At 34.6% G+C, this 19,649-nt stretch overlaps 2 protein-coding genes across 3 annotated transcripts; one reads left to right on the forward strand and one right to left on the reverse strand.

Annotated features, from left to right (window-relative positions):
- Positions 1 to 4,562: 4,562 nt before the first annotated feature.
- LOC141646918 (beta-amyrin 28-monooxygenase-like) lies at positions 4,563 to 7,000 on the forward strand. Its single transcript, XM_074454920.1, has 3 exons — positions 4,563 to 5,595; positions 6,023 to 6,210; positions 6,640 to 7,000. Exons 1-3 carry the CDS (start codon positions 4,593 to 4,595, stop codon positions 6,931 to 6,933), a joined length of 1,485 nt encoding a protein of 494 aa, XP_074311021.1. The 5' UTR covers positions 4,563 to 4,592; the 3' UTR covers positions 6,934 to 7,000.
- A 48-nt stretch (positions 7,001 to 7,048) lies between these two features.
- On the reverse strand, positions 7,049 to 19,339 carry LOC141646917 (uncharacterized). 2 transcript variants are annotated; one of them, XM_074454918.1, is made up of 20 exons: positions 18,978 to 19,339; positions 18,739 to 18,827; positions 16,899 to 17,008; positions 16,725 to 16,779; positions 16,054 to 16,142; positions 15,652 to 15,718; positions 15,469 to 15,531; positions 15,084 to 15,245; positions 14,898 to 14,991; positions 14,740 to 14,819; positions 14,566 to 14,641; positions 13,828 to 13,871; positions 12,826 to 12,893; positions 12,352 to 12,437; positions 12,082 to 12,239; positions 10,672 to 11,998; positions 10,281 to 10,564; positions 9,582 to 9,791; positions 9,311 to 9,467; positions 7,049 to 7,853 (listed from the first exon to the last, which is right to left on the reverse strand). In XM_074454918.1, exons 1-20 carry the CDS (start codon positions 19,087 to 19,089, stop codon positions 7,561 to 7,563), a joined length of 3,624 nt encoding a protein of 1,207 aa, XP_074311019.1. In that variant the 5' UTR covers positions 19,090 to 19,339; the 3' UTR covers positions 7,049 to 7,560. The 2 variants fall into 2 exon arrangements, with proteins under 2 accessions (XP_074311019.1, XP_074311020.1); XM_074454919.1 differs by having other exon boundaries at positions 16,725 to 16,772; positions 18,978 to 19,237.
- Between the last annotated feature and the right edge of the window lie 310 nt (positions 19,340 to 19,649).

Below are 19,649 nucleotides of genomic sequence, written 5' to 3' on the forward strand. Positions count from 1 at the left end.
GAACTTAGGCATCAACCCAAAATCGTTTGAGTCGCTTAAGTATTGTCTTGGAGAGCTCTTAAAAGTTTATATCATTATATTTTCTACTTATAGAATTTATATGTCCCATATTGAAAAATAATGTAGGTGTGGTAAATCCGTAAATATATAATGTTTAAATAATATAATTAGAATTGTGTTAAAAAAATATTCTATCATTAGAGTATATGTTCTTATCATTTGCACATATTTTAATTATGATAAAAAAATAGAAAACAAACGTCAATGGTAGCATGTGTAATCTATCAAAGTTCAAGGTTACCATGAGAAATTTCCAATATTATAATGATATAGTTAATTAAATTTGCATTTAAAAGAGAGATATCCGTACCAATAAAACAATAAAGGGGTATTATTTTTTAATTGTTATTTTATTGCCACGCCATCAAGCTTAACGTCCATTTAACAACATTTACATTAGAGGGTACCATGGGCAAAAAAATGGAACCTCAAGGGTACCATGGGCAGATTTTTAATAGTAGGGGTAACATGGAAAATCTAGCAAAACTAAGGGGTACTACGGGAAATTTCCGTATCTCAATTTTTTATTTTTTATTTTGAATAAAAACAACGTACAAATATTAATGGAGAGTACTTGATCATATTATTAAATTTAAATATAACTATTAGATATAATGAGTAACAATTGTCTGTATTCGGTATTCGAGATCTGGTTGGATGTCGAACTAAGTGCAAAAAAGATGGTGTAATTCTGAGTATGTTATTTGTCCCACATTGAAAAATAATGCAGGTTTGATAAATATATATTACGTATAAATATTAGAATTATCCCACATCAGAAAAAAAAATCCAATTTTTGTGAATATATTACTTATAAATAGTAGAATTGTCCCACATCGAAAGATTAATATAAGGTAGGGTGGTTATATAATTATAAATAAGAGTTAACCCACGTACATATTAATCTTTTTTTTGAAAGAGATATTTTAATAATATGTAAACAAATCATTAGACATATAATGTAAACATTAAACGCTTATAACGTTTTTTTTTTTGCATTATAAATAAGTTAATTACCCCGTTGCAACGCACGGGCATTCAAACTAGTATGTTATATGTCCCACATTGAAAAACAATGTTAGTATGGTGATTATAATACGTATAAATTATAGAATTGTCCCACATCGAAAGATTAACATAAGGTGGGTGATCCTATGATTATAAATAGGAGTCATCATTGGAACCTATATACCAACCAAAAACCATTTGAGCCTCTTAAGTATTGTTTTGGAGAGCTCTTAAGAGTTTATATCATTATCTTCATAGTATGATATATATATTTTTTATATTATGTCCAAGTGATGTATATAATTTTTATAGAAAAACTTATACATTTCATTTATCAAAAAAGTAACATAATTTTTTTTTGAAATATTTTATAATTAGATTCGTGGTAAATAAATGCTAGCATTAGAATATAGTATCATATTATTTGCACATATTTTAATTATGATAAGAAGTTACAATTATATAAAAACTTATACATTTCATTTAGCAAAAAAGTAACATAATTTTTTTTTTGAAATATTTTATAATTAGATTCGTGGTAAATAAATGCTAGCATTAGAATATAGTATCATATTATTTGCACCTATTTTAATTATGATAAGAAGTTACAAAAATATACTATACGAATATTAATAAATAGTATAGTATTTGCTTATTATTATTAAACTGGTTAGATGTCGAATTAGGTGCGAAAAAGATGGTGTATTTCTAAGTATTTTGTTTGTCCCACATTGAAAAATTATGTAGGTGTGGTAAATATACTACATATATATAGTTGAATTGTCCCACATTAGAAGATTATGATGAGGTGAGGTATCACATGATTATAAATAGGTGTCATATTTGAAACTTAGGGGTATCAACTCAAAATCTTTTGAATCGCTTAAATATTATCCTATAGAGTTCTTATAAGAGTTTGTATTAACGACAAACTTTAATTACAACAATGTCATACAAATATTAATCACATAGATATTTTAAAAAGCGATTATATATTACTATATTAGTGATATTATAATGTTTATTTTAAGACAATCGATAGTATAATAACTTTATTTAAGACAAAATCATAATTAAAAAATAAAATGGGTGCTAAATATATATAAATTGGTTATTAATATGTCATATATAACGATAATCTCTACACTAAAATAGAAAATCTATGAATTATATTACAATCAAGTGTTGCATAAAAAGATCTTGAATCCACAAACAAATCAATAATGAGCTTTTTTACTTTGATAAATAGTAAAATTAAATCTTTTTAACTTTCAAATATAGGTAATTATTATGCCTCATTACATTTGAGTAACTAAAACACATCATAGTTTTTAACCATTAATCAAAATCGCACCAGAAAAAGAAAATATTTTGCATTTGTTTATATATTTTATTGCTCCCTCAATTACATCTTAAAAGTCGTGTTACGAAAAAAAATGTAATTTAAATAATATCATTTGTAAATATTTTAATTATGACAAAAAATGGAAAAAAAAACGTACGAATATAAATAGATAGTATAGTATAATCTCATTATTAAATCGGGTTAGATATCGAAATAGGTGCAAAAAAGATGGTGTACTTTTTCGTGTGTTATTTGTCCCACATTGAAAAATAATATAGGTGTCGTAAATATACTACATATAAATAGTTAAATTGTCTCATAAGGTGGGGTGATCCTAACAATTAATTTAGGAAAGTATCATGAAAAATATTTTTTGATGTAAAAAATAAAGTGGAGAATCTTTTAATTATTATTATTATAATATTTATTTCCTATATTATATTCAAGTGATGTTTCTAATTTTTATATAAAAACTTTTACATTTCATTTGGCAAGAAAATATCGTTAAGAAAATTATGAAAATAACATAATTTGATTCGTGGTAAAAATGCTATCATTAGCGTATAGATTTCATATAATTTGTACATATATAAAATTGTGTACTTCTTAATATGTTATATGTCCCAAATTGAAAAATAATGTAGGATTATATAAAATTAGAATTGTCCCACATCGAAAGATTAACATAAGATGTGGTGGTCTTATGATTATAAATATGAGGCATCCTTGGAACTTAGATATCAACCCAACATCTTTTGCGTCTCTTAAATAAAATGTTTTGACTTTTGATCATATCTAAATAAATTATTAGACATAAGATGTAAATATTAAGACCTTATAACCATTTTTTTCTTACTAAGTTAATTACCCCGTTGCAACGCACGGGCATCCAAACTAGTATATAGTATGTTGACTATTTCATTTTGATCGTGTCTCAGTTTTTTTTTTTTTTTTTTATCTATATATTGAATATCTATGCTAGCTCATGTTAATTTACTAATCGTATCATTTTTTTTGTTAGTCTTGATTTGAGCCATAAGGACGAATTTATTGTTGACGGAATTTGAACTAATTCATGAGTATCATATCTCATATTTTTGCTAGCTAGCTGATATCTGCATGCAAATGTGAAAATAACTCTTAGAAGGAAAATCTCAAGTTCTAATTTCTTTGGACATTTGAGCTTCAATCGAGTAATAATCCAGATAATCCTTTATTAACTCCGAGGGTCGAGGCCTAACCATTTGTTAATCATGGCTGCTAAACGAAGTTTTGAAGGTTCATAGATTAATAGGAAGTGCGATCTACGATTATTCGATAGTGATAGCTGAACAAATACACTTGCTTTGGATAACAAAGCAAATTTGTTGTATTCACTAACTAGTGCAATAATTCAATCATCATTCCATCAAACCATCTTTGTATGATTAATCCAAGATATATAATACGGGTTATTATTGTCTATAGTTGATGCATGATGGTAATGTAATTTTATCATTACCTAATTTAATCACACTTTAACTAAGAATAATACTTTTATATTCCTATTTACGCCAGAGCGATGGTCGGGGGAGCTACATAGTAACAAGGCGTAGTAAATGTTACACCAAATTCCTAAAAATTATTTAAAATTATCAGCTTCACAATTTACAAACGTCGATCATTAAATTTATGAAATATATACAAGTGTACTTCACAAAAGTACAAATTTTCATAGATATTTCCTTTGCCTAACTCATTTATTTATCTTTATATTCAGCATAATGGGTATTTTAATTAAATGTAAATAAATGAGTTGCACCAGTAAGGATAACATTTTAAATGACTTAAAAGAAAAGGGGCAAAATATACCTAATACTATATTTTAAAATCAACCATAGATAAGCTTATTAATGGGGGAATGACCTTTAGCTAATTGTCTACACCTCTACATACCCACTATCCAAATTTATGCACTAGAAAATTTGATACCATGACCTTGCTTTATTGTCACTATTATCAAGTTGTATTACTTTCCTTGAGATCATAGCTCATGGATTTAACAATATGTCAAGAAATGGAGCATCTCATTGATATAGTAATAATTAGTTCTACCAAATACAATTGTTTTTGCTAACCCAATTGATAGAATAAATAGTATGAATGAGTGTTTTCGGTATAGTGAGTAACCTTAAAATTCATGGAGCTCTATACATTATTAAGCGTCTTTGTTCTTGTTGTTTGCATAATTATCTCGACTCTCTTATATTACTTCCAATACCAAAAACACAAAGATGGTACACTTAATCTTCCCCCGGGCAAAATGGGTTTACCGTGGTTAGGCGAGTCTTTAGACTTCCTAACCGCGATGAGAAATGGTGGCAAGCCGGAGATCTTCATTTTCAGCCGGCTTGCCAAGTATTATGGCTCAGAACAACTTAACGGGGTTTTCAAGACTCGATTATTTGGAAACAACGTTGTTGCCATGGCCGGGACCACAACAAACAAGCTCATATTTGCAAATGAGAACAAACTTGTAACAATGTGGTGGCCACCCTTCATAAACAAAGCCTTCCCTTCCTCTAACAAAAAATTGAGTATTAATGAAGACTTTGCTAAGAAAAAAGTAAGGCAAATGGAAATTATCCCTAATTTCCTTAGAAAAACCGAGTGGTTAAAACGTTACGTCCCCCTAATGGACGATTGCACCCGCCGCCACATAGCAGCAGGTGCATGGGGACCCTCTGATAGAATAGAGGCATATACCGTGGCTAAACATTATACCTTTAATGTGGCATGTCGCGTGTTTATGAACATAGAAGCTCAAGACGACCCAGACACGGTAGCCTCTCTTTTCGACCCCTTCAATGTGCTACTCACCGGGATTTTGTCGTTTCCAATCGACCTCCCCGGAACTAAATTTAATCGAGCCATCAAGGCCTCGAAAAAAATAAGGGAAAAAATTGGAAATATTATCAAGAAGAGGAGAATGGATATGGCCGAAGGGAAAGCGGCCCCGACCCAAGACATACTTTCTCACATTCTCGAGTCTTCGATTGATCCAACGTACTTGAACGATTTCGATCTAGCTAGTATGATCCTTGGGCTTCTAACTGCTGGCCAGGATACTAGTAGTAATATCATTACCTTCATTTTCAAGTATCTTGCTGAATGTCCCCTTGTCTATGAAGCTGTTTACAAAGGTACGTACCTATATAACATCTGACTCGACAAATTCTTTACATTTTGTTATTTAAGGGGAATTTTGAACACACAAACTCATAAAGGACCAATTAAGGAAAAAAAAGAGTACATCATGTTCGTATTATCTTTTTTTTTTTTTTGGCAGCTGTAAATAATAGCATGTTCATATTATCGTGTATGTTGACATGTTGTCAAATACACAAAATAAGGGTTGTACTTCACACAAACGAGATATAGGCACCTGGTGGTACTCAATTTCAGTACCATCATCACACATATACACAGTGAACCATACACATTTCTCTCTACTATGTGAAATCTACATAATATACGAAAAAGGGTGGGGCTGAATTTTCAGTACCACCTGGTGACGCCCTTTCTGTGGTGTGTTGATTAATAAAATGATGATATTATGGTGTGTTGCAGAACAAATGGAGATAGCAAGAGCAAAAGAAGAAGGGGAGTTACTAAATTGGGAAGATATACAAAAGATGAAATACTCTTGGTGCGTTGCTTGTGAGGTCTTGCGTTTGGCTCCTGCTGTTCAAGCCACTTATAGGGTTGCTATTACTGATTTCATGCATAATGGCTTCCTTATTCCCAAGGGTTGGAAGGTAATTTCCTTTTTCGTATTTTTGCATTACGGAAATGACAATTGGGTCTCCAGATACCCCAACGTCCCAATCATTTATTTACCTTTGATTTTTTTTTTTAAAGGAAAACCCGTAGGCTTTACTATAATAATAACGATAAATCAAAGAGTACAGCACTGTTGTCATCCGGTGGTAAGACCTTCTCCCAAACCGACCTGCCAACAATTCTCGGACCTAAATGAGCTAAAATATGCGCAACACAATTGTTAACACGACTTGTGTGCGACCAAAAAACATAATTAAACGAAAAAACACAAAGCTAGAATATCATCAATAATTAACGAAAAAATACTCCTTTGATTTAAATAACCCTCATCCGAAATAAAAAAAAAGTCAATAAAAGAAGTAAAACAATTGAGCATGCATTTGAGAATGACTTACTTATCGCAGATATATTGGAGCACACATTCAACACATCGGAGCCCAGAATGCTTCCCAGAACCTGAAAAATTTGACCCGACGAGGTTTGAAGGTCAAGGACCCGAGCCCTACTCATTTGTACCATTTGGAGGCGGACCACGGATGTGCCCCGGAAAGGAGTACGCAAGGCTCACAATTCTCACCTTCATGCATAACATAGTAACCAGGTTCAAATGGGAAACACTGCTTCCAGATGAAAAGATTATCATCAGTCCGATTCCTCGTCCAGAACACAATCTCCCTCTTCGTGTATTTTCTCATTAATTAGTCCCTAGTCTTGCAAGGCCAAAGTTTATTTACCTTATCATCATCTTACATGTTGTGGCCTAAAATAAAGTGTAAAAAAAAAAAAAAAAAAAAAAAGTCTGTTAACATCATGTTTTCAGGCTAAAATGCATTGCCTTGATGCCAAATCGTGCATCTTTCAAGTTTTCACATTTACTACTTGACTAGTTACAGATTAAGGTACAAAAAATTTTCCAGTCTCAAATTACAAAATTTCGGATTAGATGAAATTCCGATTATTTAGGCTCAATTTGCCTACACACACTATATGTAGTAGTAGTAAATTTATACTATGTACAAAAAAGAATCATCAAATTATGACATTGTTGGAATCATCCACCCTGAATTATCAACTTGTATGCATGGCAGTAAATCTTGGTTTGATACTTGATCTCGGAAGTAGTCTTGAAAGAAGTCGTGCTGCCAGATCTCAGTTGTTTTCACTAGATAGATCGATAGCACCTCAATATACGGTCATGTTAATCTTCAGAACCTTGATAATGCTATCACCATGAGGGCATGAGGTGTCGCAAGTCGCAACATATACATTTAAAACCATAGAAGTACCGGGTAAGGCAGAGACGTGTGACCAAGCATATAGCTAACCTAACCTTGAGTCTTCAACTGCTTCAATAAACTTTCTATACTCTCAATTTGTTGACCGAGTTCTTTAACACGGTCGAGGTATTGAGAGGAAGGTTCAGACTCACCGAGGCTGGAAATAAGGGATGCACATTTGGACTTGGTATCCTCGACTTCCTTGTCAAGTGAAGCCACAATTGTTGTTAATGACGAACATGGACTCTCGCTGTTTCCATTTGAGGAGACGCTGTGCTCAAGTGCACTCGTTGTGCGCTCACTTGTCTTTCGATCAAAAAATTTAACCAAGCCTTCGCTCCCTGCATGCCATAAAAAGAGTATTAAACTGTTAGATGCTGACAGAATGCAATTTTTTAATTGGGTGTAATGTAAGCCACAAAGCAATTTCGATTCTATTGGAATTTGAATCTATGTCATGAGTACCCCACCCAATGACTTCACCGACTTAGCTAACTGACAATCGCAAAGAAACGCAGATATAAAGATGGCGTGACTCCCATCTTACTCATCTAAAGTACACACGAGTTCACATGATCTAGTGCACGTGCCACTTTCAACAACAAAAACACAATCCACGGGGAGAATGAACCATAAAGAAAAATTGATTTGAAAAATGCATCACCACTATGCTACTTCACAACACAAGGAGCATAACACTTGAGTGATCCTTTATTCCATCATATTACAAAGATGAAAGATTGTGAATCTTGGTCTTCATTGGATTTAATTGTGGACGTCATTTTCATTTACTAAAAATATCAATCCCTCGTGTGAAGGGGAGCCTTGGCGCACCGGTTAAGGTGTTGCTTTGTGACCGTGAGGTCACGGGTTCAAGTCCTTGGAGCAGCCTCTTGCCAAAATGACAAGGGAAGGCTTGCCCCAATTACACCCTTGTGGTTGGACCTTTCCCCCGACCCTCGCCTAGCGGGGACGCCATCGTGCACCGGGCTGCCCCTTTTTTTATCAATCCCTCGTGACCACTGTTACTGGTCTTGTTAGCTAGTTTGTTTGCTTCAAACTAGAAGTCATACGGAGTGTTTCTATAATTATTTAGTTATTATCGTGATCTTCCCAGACAACCCTCACTTTCAACAATTTCATATCCAATCACCCTCTTGAACTTCATATTAACAAAATATCTGTCCAAGAATACAACGGCTGCTTCAACCCATTTTCTTAAAAATGACCTCTAGTCAAATGAGTACAATAATAAAAGAGGAATAGATATAGTGCTACAAGTCCTGAGCAATCAACAATAATATATAAACAATGGCAAGGGAGGAAAGGTTGAATCACTGAGGCAAGAAACATTTTTTTTTTCCTATTTCTCTCTCGTCCAAAACGATGAATAAAATAATCTATCCATTTGAGTGAATATGCCATATTTGAATTATTTTCTACTCGGAGAAAAAGTAAATGAGGCTTATTCCACTCAATAACGGAGCGGGTAATAGATTTGTCATAAAGCTGGAGGAATTTTTTAATTCTAGTTTCCAAGGAAATTTAAGCGCTTCTATTTCCACTGCAGTAACTTCTGTTCCCTTGATATAGTTGTGATATACGGAGTATATAAAGTTTCTCATGATAACCTTGTTAACTTATCTGCTGAACCAAATTTCTTTCCTAATCGCTAAATGTACCAATGCTCGAAGATATCTGAGAAACCTACATGTTTTACTACTACTAAAGCTGCATAATTTAAGGGAAGGGGCACACACAGCATGAAATGTTGTAAAGGGTAGATTGTTGAAAGTACCAAGGTTATTTAGCTGATCAATAGCTGATTGGCCAATAGAGCCTTCCAGCTTCAGCAGCCGTAAGACAACAGCAGAAACTCTCCCAATGGAATCAACTTCAGATTTACAAAGAAAGGCTAGATGTTGTAGCTCACTTTTGGTAACAACGGCCTCAATCTGCAGAGAAATGAACCCCAGAAACATAAATTAGCCTGGACACCGACGTCAATGACAAAACAAACATTTAGATGTCAGGGAAAATATTGACAAGTACTAAGTATGAGATATTACTGGTTGTTCAACAGAGAATTTCAGATTTTCGATTATCCAGTTATCTGGTTCATCATGACAATGTTCTTCAGACGCAACCATCTGAACTTCAAAATTTATCCCACCTTCCTCCTTTGTATCTGCTTTCCATAAACCATTGACTGGGAAGTCCGTTTGGTGAATGGCTGTTTGTAATTGAGGCTTCAAAGTCTGCAAACCTTCAACCCCAATCTGCATAGAACAATAATTTGGTGATTTATTGATTAAGTTGCAACCATCTAAATTATTTAGCTTGCCCTTATTGACTTATTCCCGTAAGTTGCAGAAACAAGCATTCGCCATGATAAATTGAATAAATGGATCAACCACCTCAATTTCGACTTATCTTGTGAAAATGTGATGCTTGATCCTTCCTCTGTCATTATTTAAAAAAACGTACAAGTATATTCTTTGATGGACGTTGTGGATTACTTCTTCAGTGAAATTTCACATCACCACCCGATTCTATCAACCAGAGATGAACTTTCCTTTAAGTGTAGAGCAGCTCTAATTAGAGGAATTAAGTAAAACTATCATTTTCACCCGAATTGACAAGTATTATACTTTCTTCTTACCTAACTTACTACTTACAAGTGATCACTTAGTAAAAGGAATCACCAGGAGTACAGTAAATGTCAACTACGCACTGCAGTGGAACAAAGCAGATAAGATAAGTCATACCGTTATCAAGTCTACAGGATACTTCCGAACATTATTGCACTTTAGACCATTAGGCAGCACATCCTTCGGAGTATTTTTAGCCTTAATCTTCAAACTTTCAAAAGTTGTATGCCAGCACCTATTTTCCCTGTCTGCATGATGATCATCTAATCTAATGTTTTCACCCACCTCCTGTGCACCTTCAAGAGCAAATAGCCAATTTCTGAGATCAACTGACACATCCACATCATCGGGCATTCCCAACTGTGAGATAAAACTGTCATGCTCATCCTGGCAATTTCCATCTGTAAAATGACAAATTATTAAAAAATTAAAGTTACTACAAACCAAGATTCAAGCTTGTCAGATAATAGATACTCCGTAATATAATAGCAGAAAATATGTGCCATACTTTCTTTCACATTGTTTGCCGCTAGAGGTGATGACTTGAAAACTTTTGACAGTGGACCTGAAGAGAAATTTTCCAACCCTTTCAGGAGCCCCTCACTGGGACCCCCATCTGGACCAAGAATTCCAAATTGATGTAACAAGGCTTCAGCATAATTCATACCTCCAGCTAGGCGAACACCAGCGACACAAGCCGACACATTTAAGCTGTGACATCCTGTATCCTGTGTTTGAGAGGGAATGACGTGCACAATACTTACATCGAGAAATGGAACGTTCATTTTCGTTCCGCTCGACCGTTTCTTCCCTTTATGATGTACCCATAAAACTGCTCTGAGCTGTGGATATCGATTTGCAGTCAACAAAGAACCATTTAGCATGGTATCGTTCCCATGAATAGAGTTACTTTCAGCATCCAAACAATCGATTTCCACAGCTTGCCAGCGGATGGTAGAGGATATGGCAATCGCACCACCGAGTGTTCTGTGACTGACTTTAGAAAACAGATCTTCTCCAACAAATTGAACTAAAATTTTTCCCTGTGAACTTTTGCACGAATCGTCCAGAAATCTTAATTGAAGATCCATAACTGAAAAACTCACTGCAGTATCACTGGGAACATTAGACATTAGCTGGTCACTCCAAGAGTCAGTTCTCGGTATAGCCAATTTGGTACTCTTTCCAACTAAGGCTATCTTTTCACTAACTTCACCAAAATACGAACAGAGATCAAGGACAAAAAACAACTGATCAACTGAACTACTAGAGCAACATTGCTCAAAAGCAATACCCATTCTAACAACGCCATCAGGAGGAGGAATACAAACTAGTGGACTTCCATCTGGAGTTGCCATAGCTACCTCAATACACGCTTTTTTCATGTCAACACATCTCCATGATCTCGAAGTCGAATCAGAAGAATTTAGTTTGCCATCTACTTTGGGAGTTTTTTCAAGAGACAAAGTTAAAGCGGAAGCTCCAGCAGACCATTTCTTCTGACCAGCATCAATAGGTTGACCATGCCAAAGACAGAAACAAGCAGGATCTTTCTCCAGCTCAAGCATACTAAGCCTTAGCGAAGGTGATTCAAACAGAAATAAATTCTCAATTAGAAGTCGAGCTCCATCAAATAAGTGCCCAAAAGGATTGCTATCACTGCAAGCATGATTGGTTGACTTTACATTATGCAACGGAACTGTGAGATCTAATTCTCTTAAATTGAATAAGAGAGAATTTATAGAAAAATCTGGCAAGACAGAACTAGCGTTGCCTACAATTCCGTCAGCTAAGAAGGAACATATTCTCAGGCAGGAATCTTCATGAAGATAAATCTGGACAATGAGAAACAGTATTCAGAGCGGATTTCTCAATTAAATCAGCAAAATATTTACAAATATGCTAGCAGGAAGCACACCATGATAGGCTGGCAGCCAATGACTGTCTGTGAAGCAAACAATGGAGGAGCCGGAGATGGTGTGACTTGTAGAGAATGGATGCTAATGAATGGAGCAGTCATATTTGCTGGCCAATGTTTATCTCCCAGTGGATATATTGGAGGACAAAAATCCTTGGCTGCCAAGACCACGGAAATGGCTTAAATAAATTTACCATCTAACAAATGAGAGGCTTTTGTATTATTGTATATGAAGTAAAATGGTAAAAATGGATTAAATCTAACTGATACCAAAGTCAGGAATCTCCTGAAATTCTGTTGTTAGAGTTTCCATTGATGGTTGGATCAGTGTGCATGGAGGTCGTGAAAATGTATCCCTGTTTAAGAATTACATGCGCATCATATCTCCGTCCACGTCGAGTACAACGGTCATAAAAATAAAAGGAGATTATTAGGTAAAAGTACTCTAACACCCAAATGTATCAATCTCTATTTTGATCAACGAATTCAGTACGAGTTTCAAACAGAAATTGTAAAAGTACCAAAACCATTTTGCTATTTGATATTGGACAACTAAGTAATCTGTAGAATAGAAGAAACAAAAAATATTCTCATACTGCAAATTACTACAATAAACTATTATGGCAAGCATTTACTGAAATTAGAAGATATGGCCATTACTTGTTCATTTGGGGAGATTGAGTGACTTGTGAAAAATGTAGAGAAGCAATATCCGAACATGATTCCAATAAAGTAAATAATTACCTCAAAAAGAACCCACCAATCATAATTTGCGTCAAATTTTTGGCGTTCTCTGCATTAGCTATGCTTGCCTGACACAATAATTATAATGAGACAAAGAAAACTGAAGCGACAAAGACGCACATAATTTATGTAATTTGTTTTCAAATAGGTACATAGACTTTATCGAAAAAACATACGAAGTTGTCAAATACATTACGATTTACGACTATCGGAAATAAATTTCAATTTACAATCAAGCCAAGCTAATACATGAATCCGTCATAAAATGCTTTTATAATCTCGTCATCACCTTTTTTTTTCTTCAAGAAAGTTCTCTCGCGACAGTCCCTTATGAGTTATAACAGTCCATGTTAGAGTAGAGAGGGTGGTTTGAATATTTCAAATATTCTCATCAGAAAGCAGTTTTAGTTGCTACAAATTTGCAGGAAACTTTTACTGTTGCTACAGTGACACTTCTCAGTGAATCATGATTCATGCATTGTCTTTCCCGTGTACTTTACCATGTATGTGTGTGACACTCTATCCTATTTCCTCCTACCAGCATCAGCTTTGACATCAGTCAAATACCAAAGAGCTTCTATAGTTCTATTCTCCAGGTAGGCCCTACATCGCTCAACACAATTACTAACAATTCAACGACACATGATAATGGAAGCCTTAACTTCATATCCTGCCTTTTACTTCTTTTTGTTGAGTTAGGTTTAAGGGTTTTGAATTTTGCTTAAGTATTCATAAATGACAAAAGATATATTCTATACAGCAGTAACAAGAAGCAAGAAGGTATGAAAGCTTATGAATTATAACAGGAACATGAATGAGGAGGCTTATGTTGCTAATGGTCTTATTTGTGGTCTCCTCTTTTCTCTTATTGTAGAGGGAAAATATTCTAGTGACTCATTCTTCAGTGGGCACAAAACAAACTATTATAAAGAAAAATATTTTCATAGATTCCATTTAAGCACACAATTTATACGGCATTAATTAAGACCTAAAAATACATACCCGTGTAAAGCAGAGTGACTGCATCAGAAGTTCAAGGCGGAACTCTGCAAGAAGTTTAAATAGTTGGCAAATACTTATAGGAACAGTTCATACAACATTTAACTAGAATCATTCGATAAACACCATATTTGTCAAGTACTTTGGTTTCACAAAATTTACAACTGCAAATCGGAAAATGAGTTTTATAAGCTAGGAGCCTAGAAGTATTGTGCAACTGAATGGCAAGTAATCTCGCAAATGATGAATCCATGTGGCAAAGCAAAGAAAAATAAAACTTGCTCCGTATAAGGAACCACTTAAAGCTTGATCCGTGCATGTAACTTCACAGACACATTATTAATAACCACCTTGGAAACTGTTGCTAGTTATACTTTGGGAATAGAAATATTCATACATTTTAATCTATCTAAAAGTAGAATGATGATCTAAGTACGCATCATGAACAATCACTTCAGAGCATGTTTGTTTATAAGGTCATATAATAGAAGCTGGGTTTGCTGTTTATTAATGAGGCAATGAGCCATGCTTTCTGACAAGCATAATAATACATATTTTCTTTGTAACTAAAGAGATTTTTTTTACCAGAAGGTCAATTTTATAAAGTGAAATTTGACTGAAAGTAGTGCATGATTGTGCAGATGATGTAAGACCATACTTTCATCACTTTTAAGCTATAATCTAATCAATTATAAGCGTGAGAATATAAATCTAGTTAATTCTAAATATAACAGGACTTACCCGTGTCCCTAATGCAAAGGAAAACGTGATCAACAATAAAAGAGATCAATGACCGCCCAGCGGCTTCTGTAGATCGCTGTGAATTCAAAAATCAAAAGGCAAACTTATAGAGCAACTAAACATGAACTCTCTGGAGTTTAACCTAAAATTAAACATCAGAGTATCAGACAGCACCTGTTGAGACTTTGGGTCCACATCTCCTCTGTTCAGGCAGACATAAAGTCCCGTCAAGAACCGAAGAAAGGCTCTCAGTCCTGACCATTAAAAAAAACAATTAGCAAGATAAAGCAAACAACCCTGTAATTAAACCATAATAATATGTTTTCTCTGACCTGGTTCACTCAAAGCAGGACAAACAGCCTCACTTATATGCAATCTTGCCTCAAGACCCAGAGGATCATTAAGATGTGTCCTTTGTACGGTTATCTGGTGAACATATAAAATATGCTAAGCCTAAATTTTGGGATTCTCAGAGACTAAGAATCCAGATACATAAAAGGATACTACAGAAAACATACATAAGCCTGTCCTGATATTCCCTCAAGAAAGCGTTCGCCACCAAAAAAAGATCGTTTTGCTCCATCATCATCTCTCTTGTTTACTCCCTCTTGAACACGGACATCCATAAACATGTCAGGGTGAGGGAGGAGATCAATAGACAGCGATCCCCATTCAAGTTTCTACCAGTAAATAAAACAGGGCAATTGTGAGATGATCATGTGTGACTAACCGCTACAACAGGACAAAGGAAAAAAAAGGGATAACAGGAAAAATTATGTCCCCACATAAATGACGATGAAGAAAATCACTATGACCATATCAAGCCTGAAAATTACGCCAATGGAAGAATGAAACCGAATGTAATACATCCTAGAGTAGCAAAACCAAGGTAAGAGGACTTACTTTGAATACGTAGATAAATTCCTTATTGGTGGAGAAATCCCTGGCTTCTTTAAGATTGACAACCTGGCATACAGCATTGTACAAAAACATTTACATTTTGTTAAGAAATAAAAACACTGACATCCAAGAAACATCAGAAAGACAGAGAGACAGAGAGAGGTCAAATAGTGATTTCATAAGTACCTCCCATTCCTCATTTGTTGTGTAAAGTAAAAGGTTACGGATGGTGATAGACGCCATAGGAGGTGTCCTGATCATATAAACAAATGGCACACTCAATGGAGAAACATGAAGACAAACACAACAGTTACATGCAGGTTATTTTATTAAATTCACAAAAATCGACAGACAAAAAAATTGAGTTATAGATGAGAATTTTTTTGCTATCTTTTCGGGATAGCAAATTGAGGAGGAGCCATGGAAGTGAATGACTCTTTCAGCTAAATGACAAGAAGTTGAATTAATATGCTAAGCAGACTAACTCCAGCAACGAAGTCCTATTTCATTACATAACTTTATGAACATGAACACAATTCATCTTTTTCTGAGAAGCATTGTGCATCTCACCCAACAAAAAGGCATTACCATGTTGCTCCACCTTGCTGACGACCAGCTCCTCGAGTTTCAAGTAGAAGATTGACAGTTTGCACTTCTATAGTCATCCCATCTGCAATCTAAATCAATGAAACAGACAGATTACTATCAAACCATTAATGCCTCTGCCAATGGGACTGGCAAGTCACCACTATGAATTAGAAGCAATAAAAAAGTATATATAGAGATCATCTAAGCTACCCAAAAAAGGACCAAAAAGTGACTATTAATATTGGACTTCGTATGTCCACATCACTTTTTTCCGCAATGACCACATGTCCACATCACTGAAGATCATATGTCTTTTAACGAAAACAAAATTATGCTCCCTCACATTCAACAGGTTCTTTACGTTTTTATTCTTTTGTGAAGAGTATTTTAATGAAACGTAAAGAATATATTGAATGAGAGGGAGTAACATCTTACATCTACTTACAATGATACTTGCAAGAACGATCTTTTACCCTAAAAAACATCTGTTACACATCAGCACCGAAAGTCTGGAAGAATTTAAAGGAGTCAAGGACAAAAGCAAGAAACAACCATAGAGTCTTAGACTAATGCCCATGCTCTAGCATTTTGCTGATTTTAGCGAACGCAAATCAATTTGGTGAGACTAGTACCCACAGAAATTACGATCAAAGTAACAAAATTATGTTTACCTTATCAGCATATCCATAACCGCTGCCTCTTCCTGAACTACTGGTGGACTGAGCACTAGGAAACATTTCAAAAAATATAACAGTCAAGACGAAACACCATAATTTCAGTGATAGGCAAATGCAGACTCGAACCAAGAAAACACAATAGCAAAAATGGCAACACCACAACAATACCTGCTTGAACTCGGGCAAGTATCAGTGTCGGCATTCTCTTCAAGAACCAAATCCAGTCGATCTATTTGTACTACAATTGGCTCTACTTGCACCATGCTCACAGAAGGCAGCTACATCCGGTTTATCAAGTTAAATTAAAGTTACACAACACCACTCTCTAAATTATTAAGTACTCCGCAATAACTTCACACAGTAAAGTACACCAAAAAGAACACATTCTATATACTTAACTTTTCGACAAACTTACTGTCATTTCATATAATTAGGTACATTGAACTACGAAAAAGCTAGTACTTTGAATTCTTGAGGTCAAACAACCAACAATTCACTAATAACTATTGGAGCAAGTCTTGGATAAGAAACTCAAGATAGGAGAACGGGTGAGCTTTTAAAGTTTTATCGTTTGGATAATAGTTTACAGCTCGTAACCTCAAGAGCTCACACCAAAACCATAAATTTACATGGTCCTACCACAGGACAAATATAAAGCCTACGTCAAATTAATAACACAAAAGAGATGATTTTAAGATTCTTTTTATAAACCAATCTATATAGCATCACTCATTCAGTCATTAGTCCCTCTAAAACTTTTGATCATAATGTCAAGTTCCTCTAACTTGAAATCTTCAATTCCTACCTCAGGATAATTTAAAGGCTATGTGAATTTAATACTAACATACAAGATATTTTTTTTCCCAATATAAAATAACGAGCTTTCAATATTAAACACAATGTCTCCCTCATTTCTGTAAAACATAGGTTAATATGAGACCTCTAGTTTGATAGAGTTTTTTATAATATAAACTACTATATAGCATTACTAACTAGTCCCACTACAACTTTCGATCATAATGTCTAGCTCCTCTAACTTTAAATCCTGTCCTCCTACCTCAGGACAAACTAAGCTCTATGTCAATGTAATAACACAAACGAGATTATTTCCAATATCACATAATGAGCTTTATTTTTGAAGACTAAACACAATGTCTCCCTCGTTTCAATAAATCATAGGTTAATATGAGTCTAGTTTGATGTTAAGATTTTTTTAAATATAAAATACTCTATAGATATACTAATTGGTCCCACTAAAACTAAGCTCATAAAGTCTAGCTCCTCTAACTTAAAATCCGGTCCTCGTACGGTTGTACCTCAGGACAAACTAAGCTCTACATCAATGTAATTACACAAACGAGATTGTTTCCAATATCAAATAATGAGCTTTAGTTTCCAGACTAAACACAATGTCTCCCTCATTTCTCTACGTCATATACTCATATGTTAATACAAGTCCTTAACTTTGATTTTTCATTGTTTTCTAGATTAATCAACAACAGGCTTGCTAACTTGTCCCTCAAAAAAAAACTTTCGAACATAATGTTGAGCTCCTCTAACTTTATATCCTGACTCCGCAAATGCTTCTAAGTTTTAACTATGTCGAAAACTGCACTGCCTTTCACCTATCAGTAAATTTCACAATACATGAGAACAATTTCCCTCTTCCGACATCAACATTACACATTTTACCTAAATTAAGCTAATTCATCTCCAAATGCTCAATCATAGGGAGAAAAAACCTCACCGAAGTCTCCAATTTTCCGACTTTATCGTAGCAACATTAATCTATACTCTATAGCATTACCTATTCGTCCCTCTACAACTTTCGACCATAATGTATTAATGTCTAGCTCCTCGCCTACTCTAACTTCAAATCCTAGCTTCATGACACGAAACATTTCCGCTTAATCGATAAATTTCGCAATACTCGAAAGCATTTTACCTAAATTAAGCTAATTCAACTCCAATTGCTCAATAAATAACGCAAATCAACGAAAAAACTCACCGAAATCTCCAATTTTCCGACTTTCGCCGTAGCAACGTTAATCGCAGGCGGCAATCCAAGACTCGAATGTAATGCATCACCATTAATATCTAAAATCAACAAAAACAAACAAAAAAACGTTACAAATCTCGAAATTTCGATCAAAAACTGTAAAACTTACACAAATCCGTAGCTCAATTTCAACAGATCTACAATCAAAATCTCAAATTCAATAAAAACATAATTAACAAGAAATTAACCTAAATTAGAGAGTTGAGCAGTACGGCCTTGAAGCTTGAATTGATCTCTAGAGAATGATTTCAACCAGTACTTAAGCGTGTACTCTAAAGCTCGCGCAATTATCGACTCCATTTTTACGCAATTTCAAGCATATACAAGAGATTTTGCAATTGAATTGGTCTGGACACCGCGGATGGTTGTCGGAAAACCGGAAGTGGTTTTGGGAGGTGGTTTTCTGATTTTGATTGCTATTGCTATGATTGGTGGAGAATTCAGAATTGAGGGGTTTTGTGTGCATTAAGGTTTTGTTATTACAAGAAACTGAGAAAGTGTGCGGCACGTGGCATGGACGTACGTTTTTTGCTTTATTACTCATTATTTTTATTTTATTAATCATTTTTCCTTTTTAATATGCGGCGGATCTGAAATAGTGAAATTGACAGTGTAAGTGGGAACCAGTCGAACAACAACCGATCGATCGAGGTGACTGGTACGGGAGCATGTGAGGAATGGTGGATTTCTTGTCAAGTTTGAGGAATAATTGATTTTTGTAAGACGGATTTATGCTACTACTCCCTCCGTACCACACTAAAGGTAACATAGGAAAAATTGGAGTATTTAAGAAAAAATGGAAAAAGTAAGGGTAAAGAAGGAAAAAATAGGTGGGGTATGTAATTGTGGGTTTAATTGTG

Source organism: Silene latifolia, chromosome 3 (assembly GCF_048544455.1).
Source record: "Silene latifolia isolate original U9 population chromosome 3, ASM4854445v1, whole genome shotgun sequence".
In the NCBI taxonomy this organism is placed as follows: Eukaryota; Viridiplantae; Streptophyta; class Magnoliopsida; order Caryophyllales; family Caryophyllaceae; genus Silene; species Silene latifolia.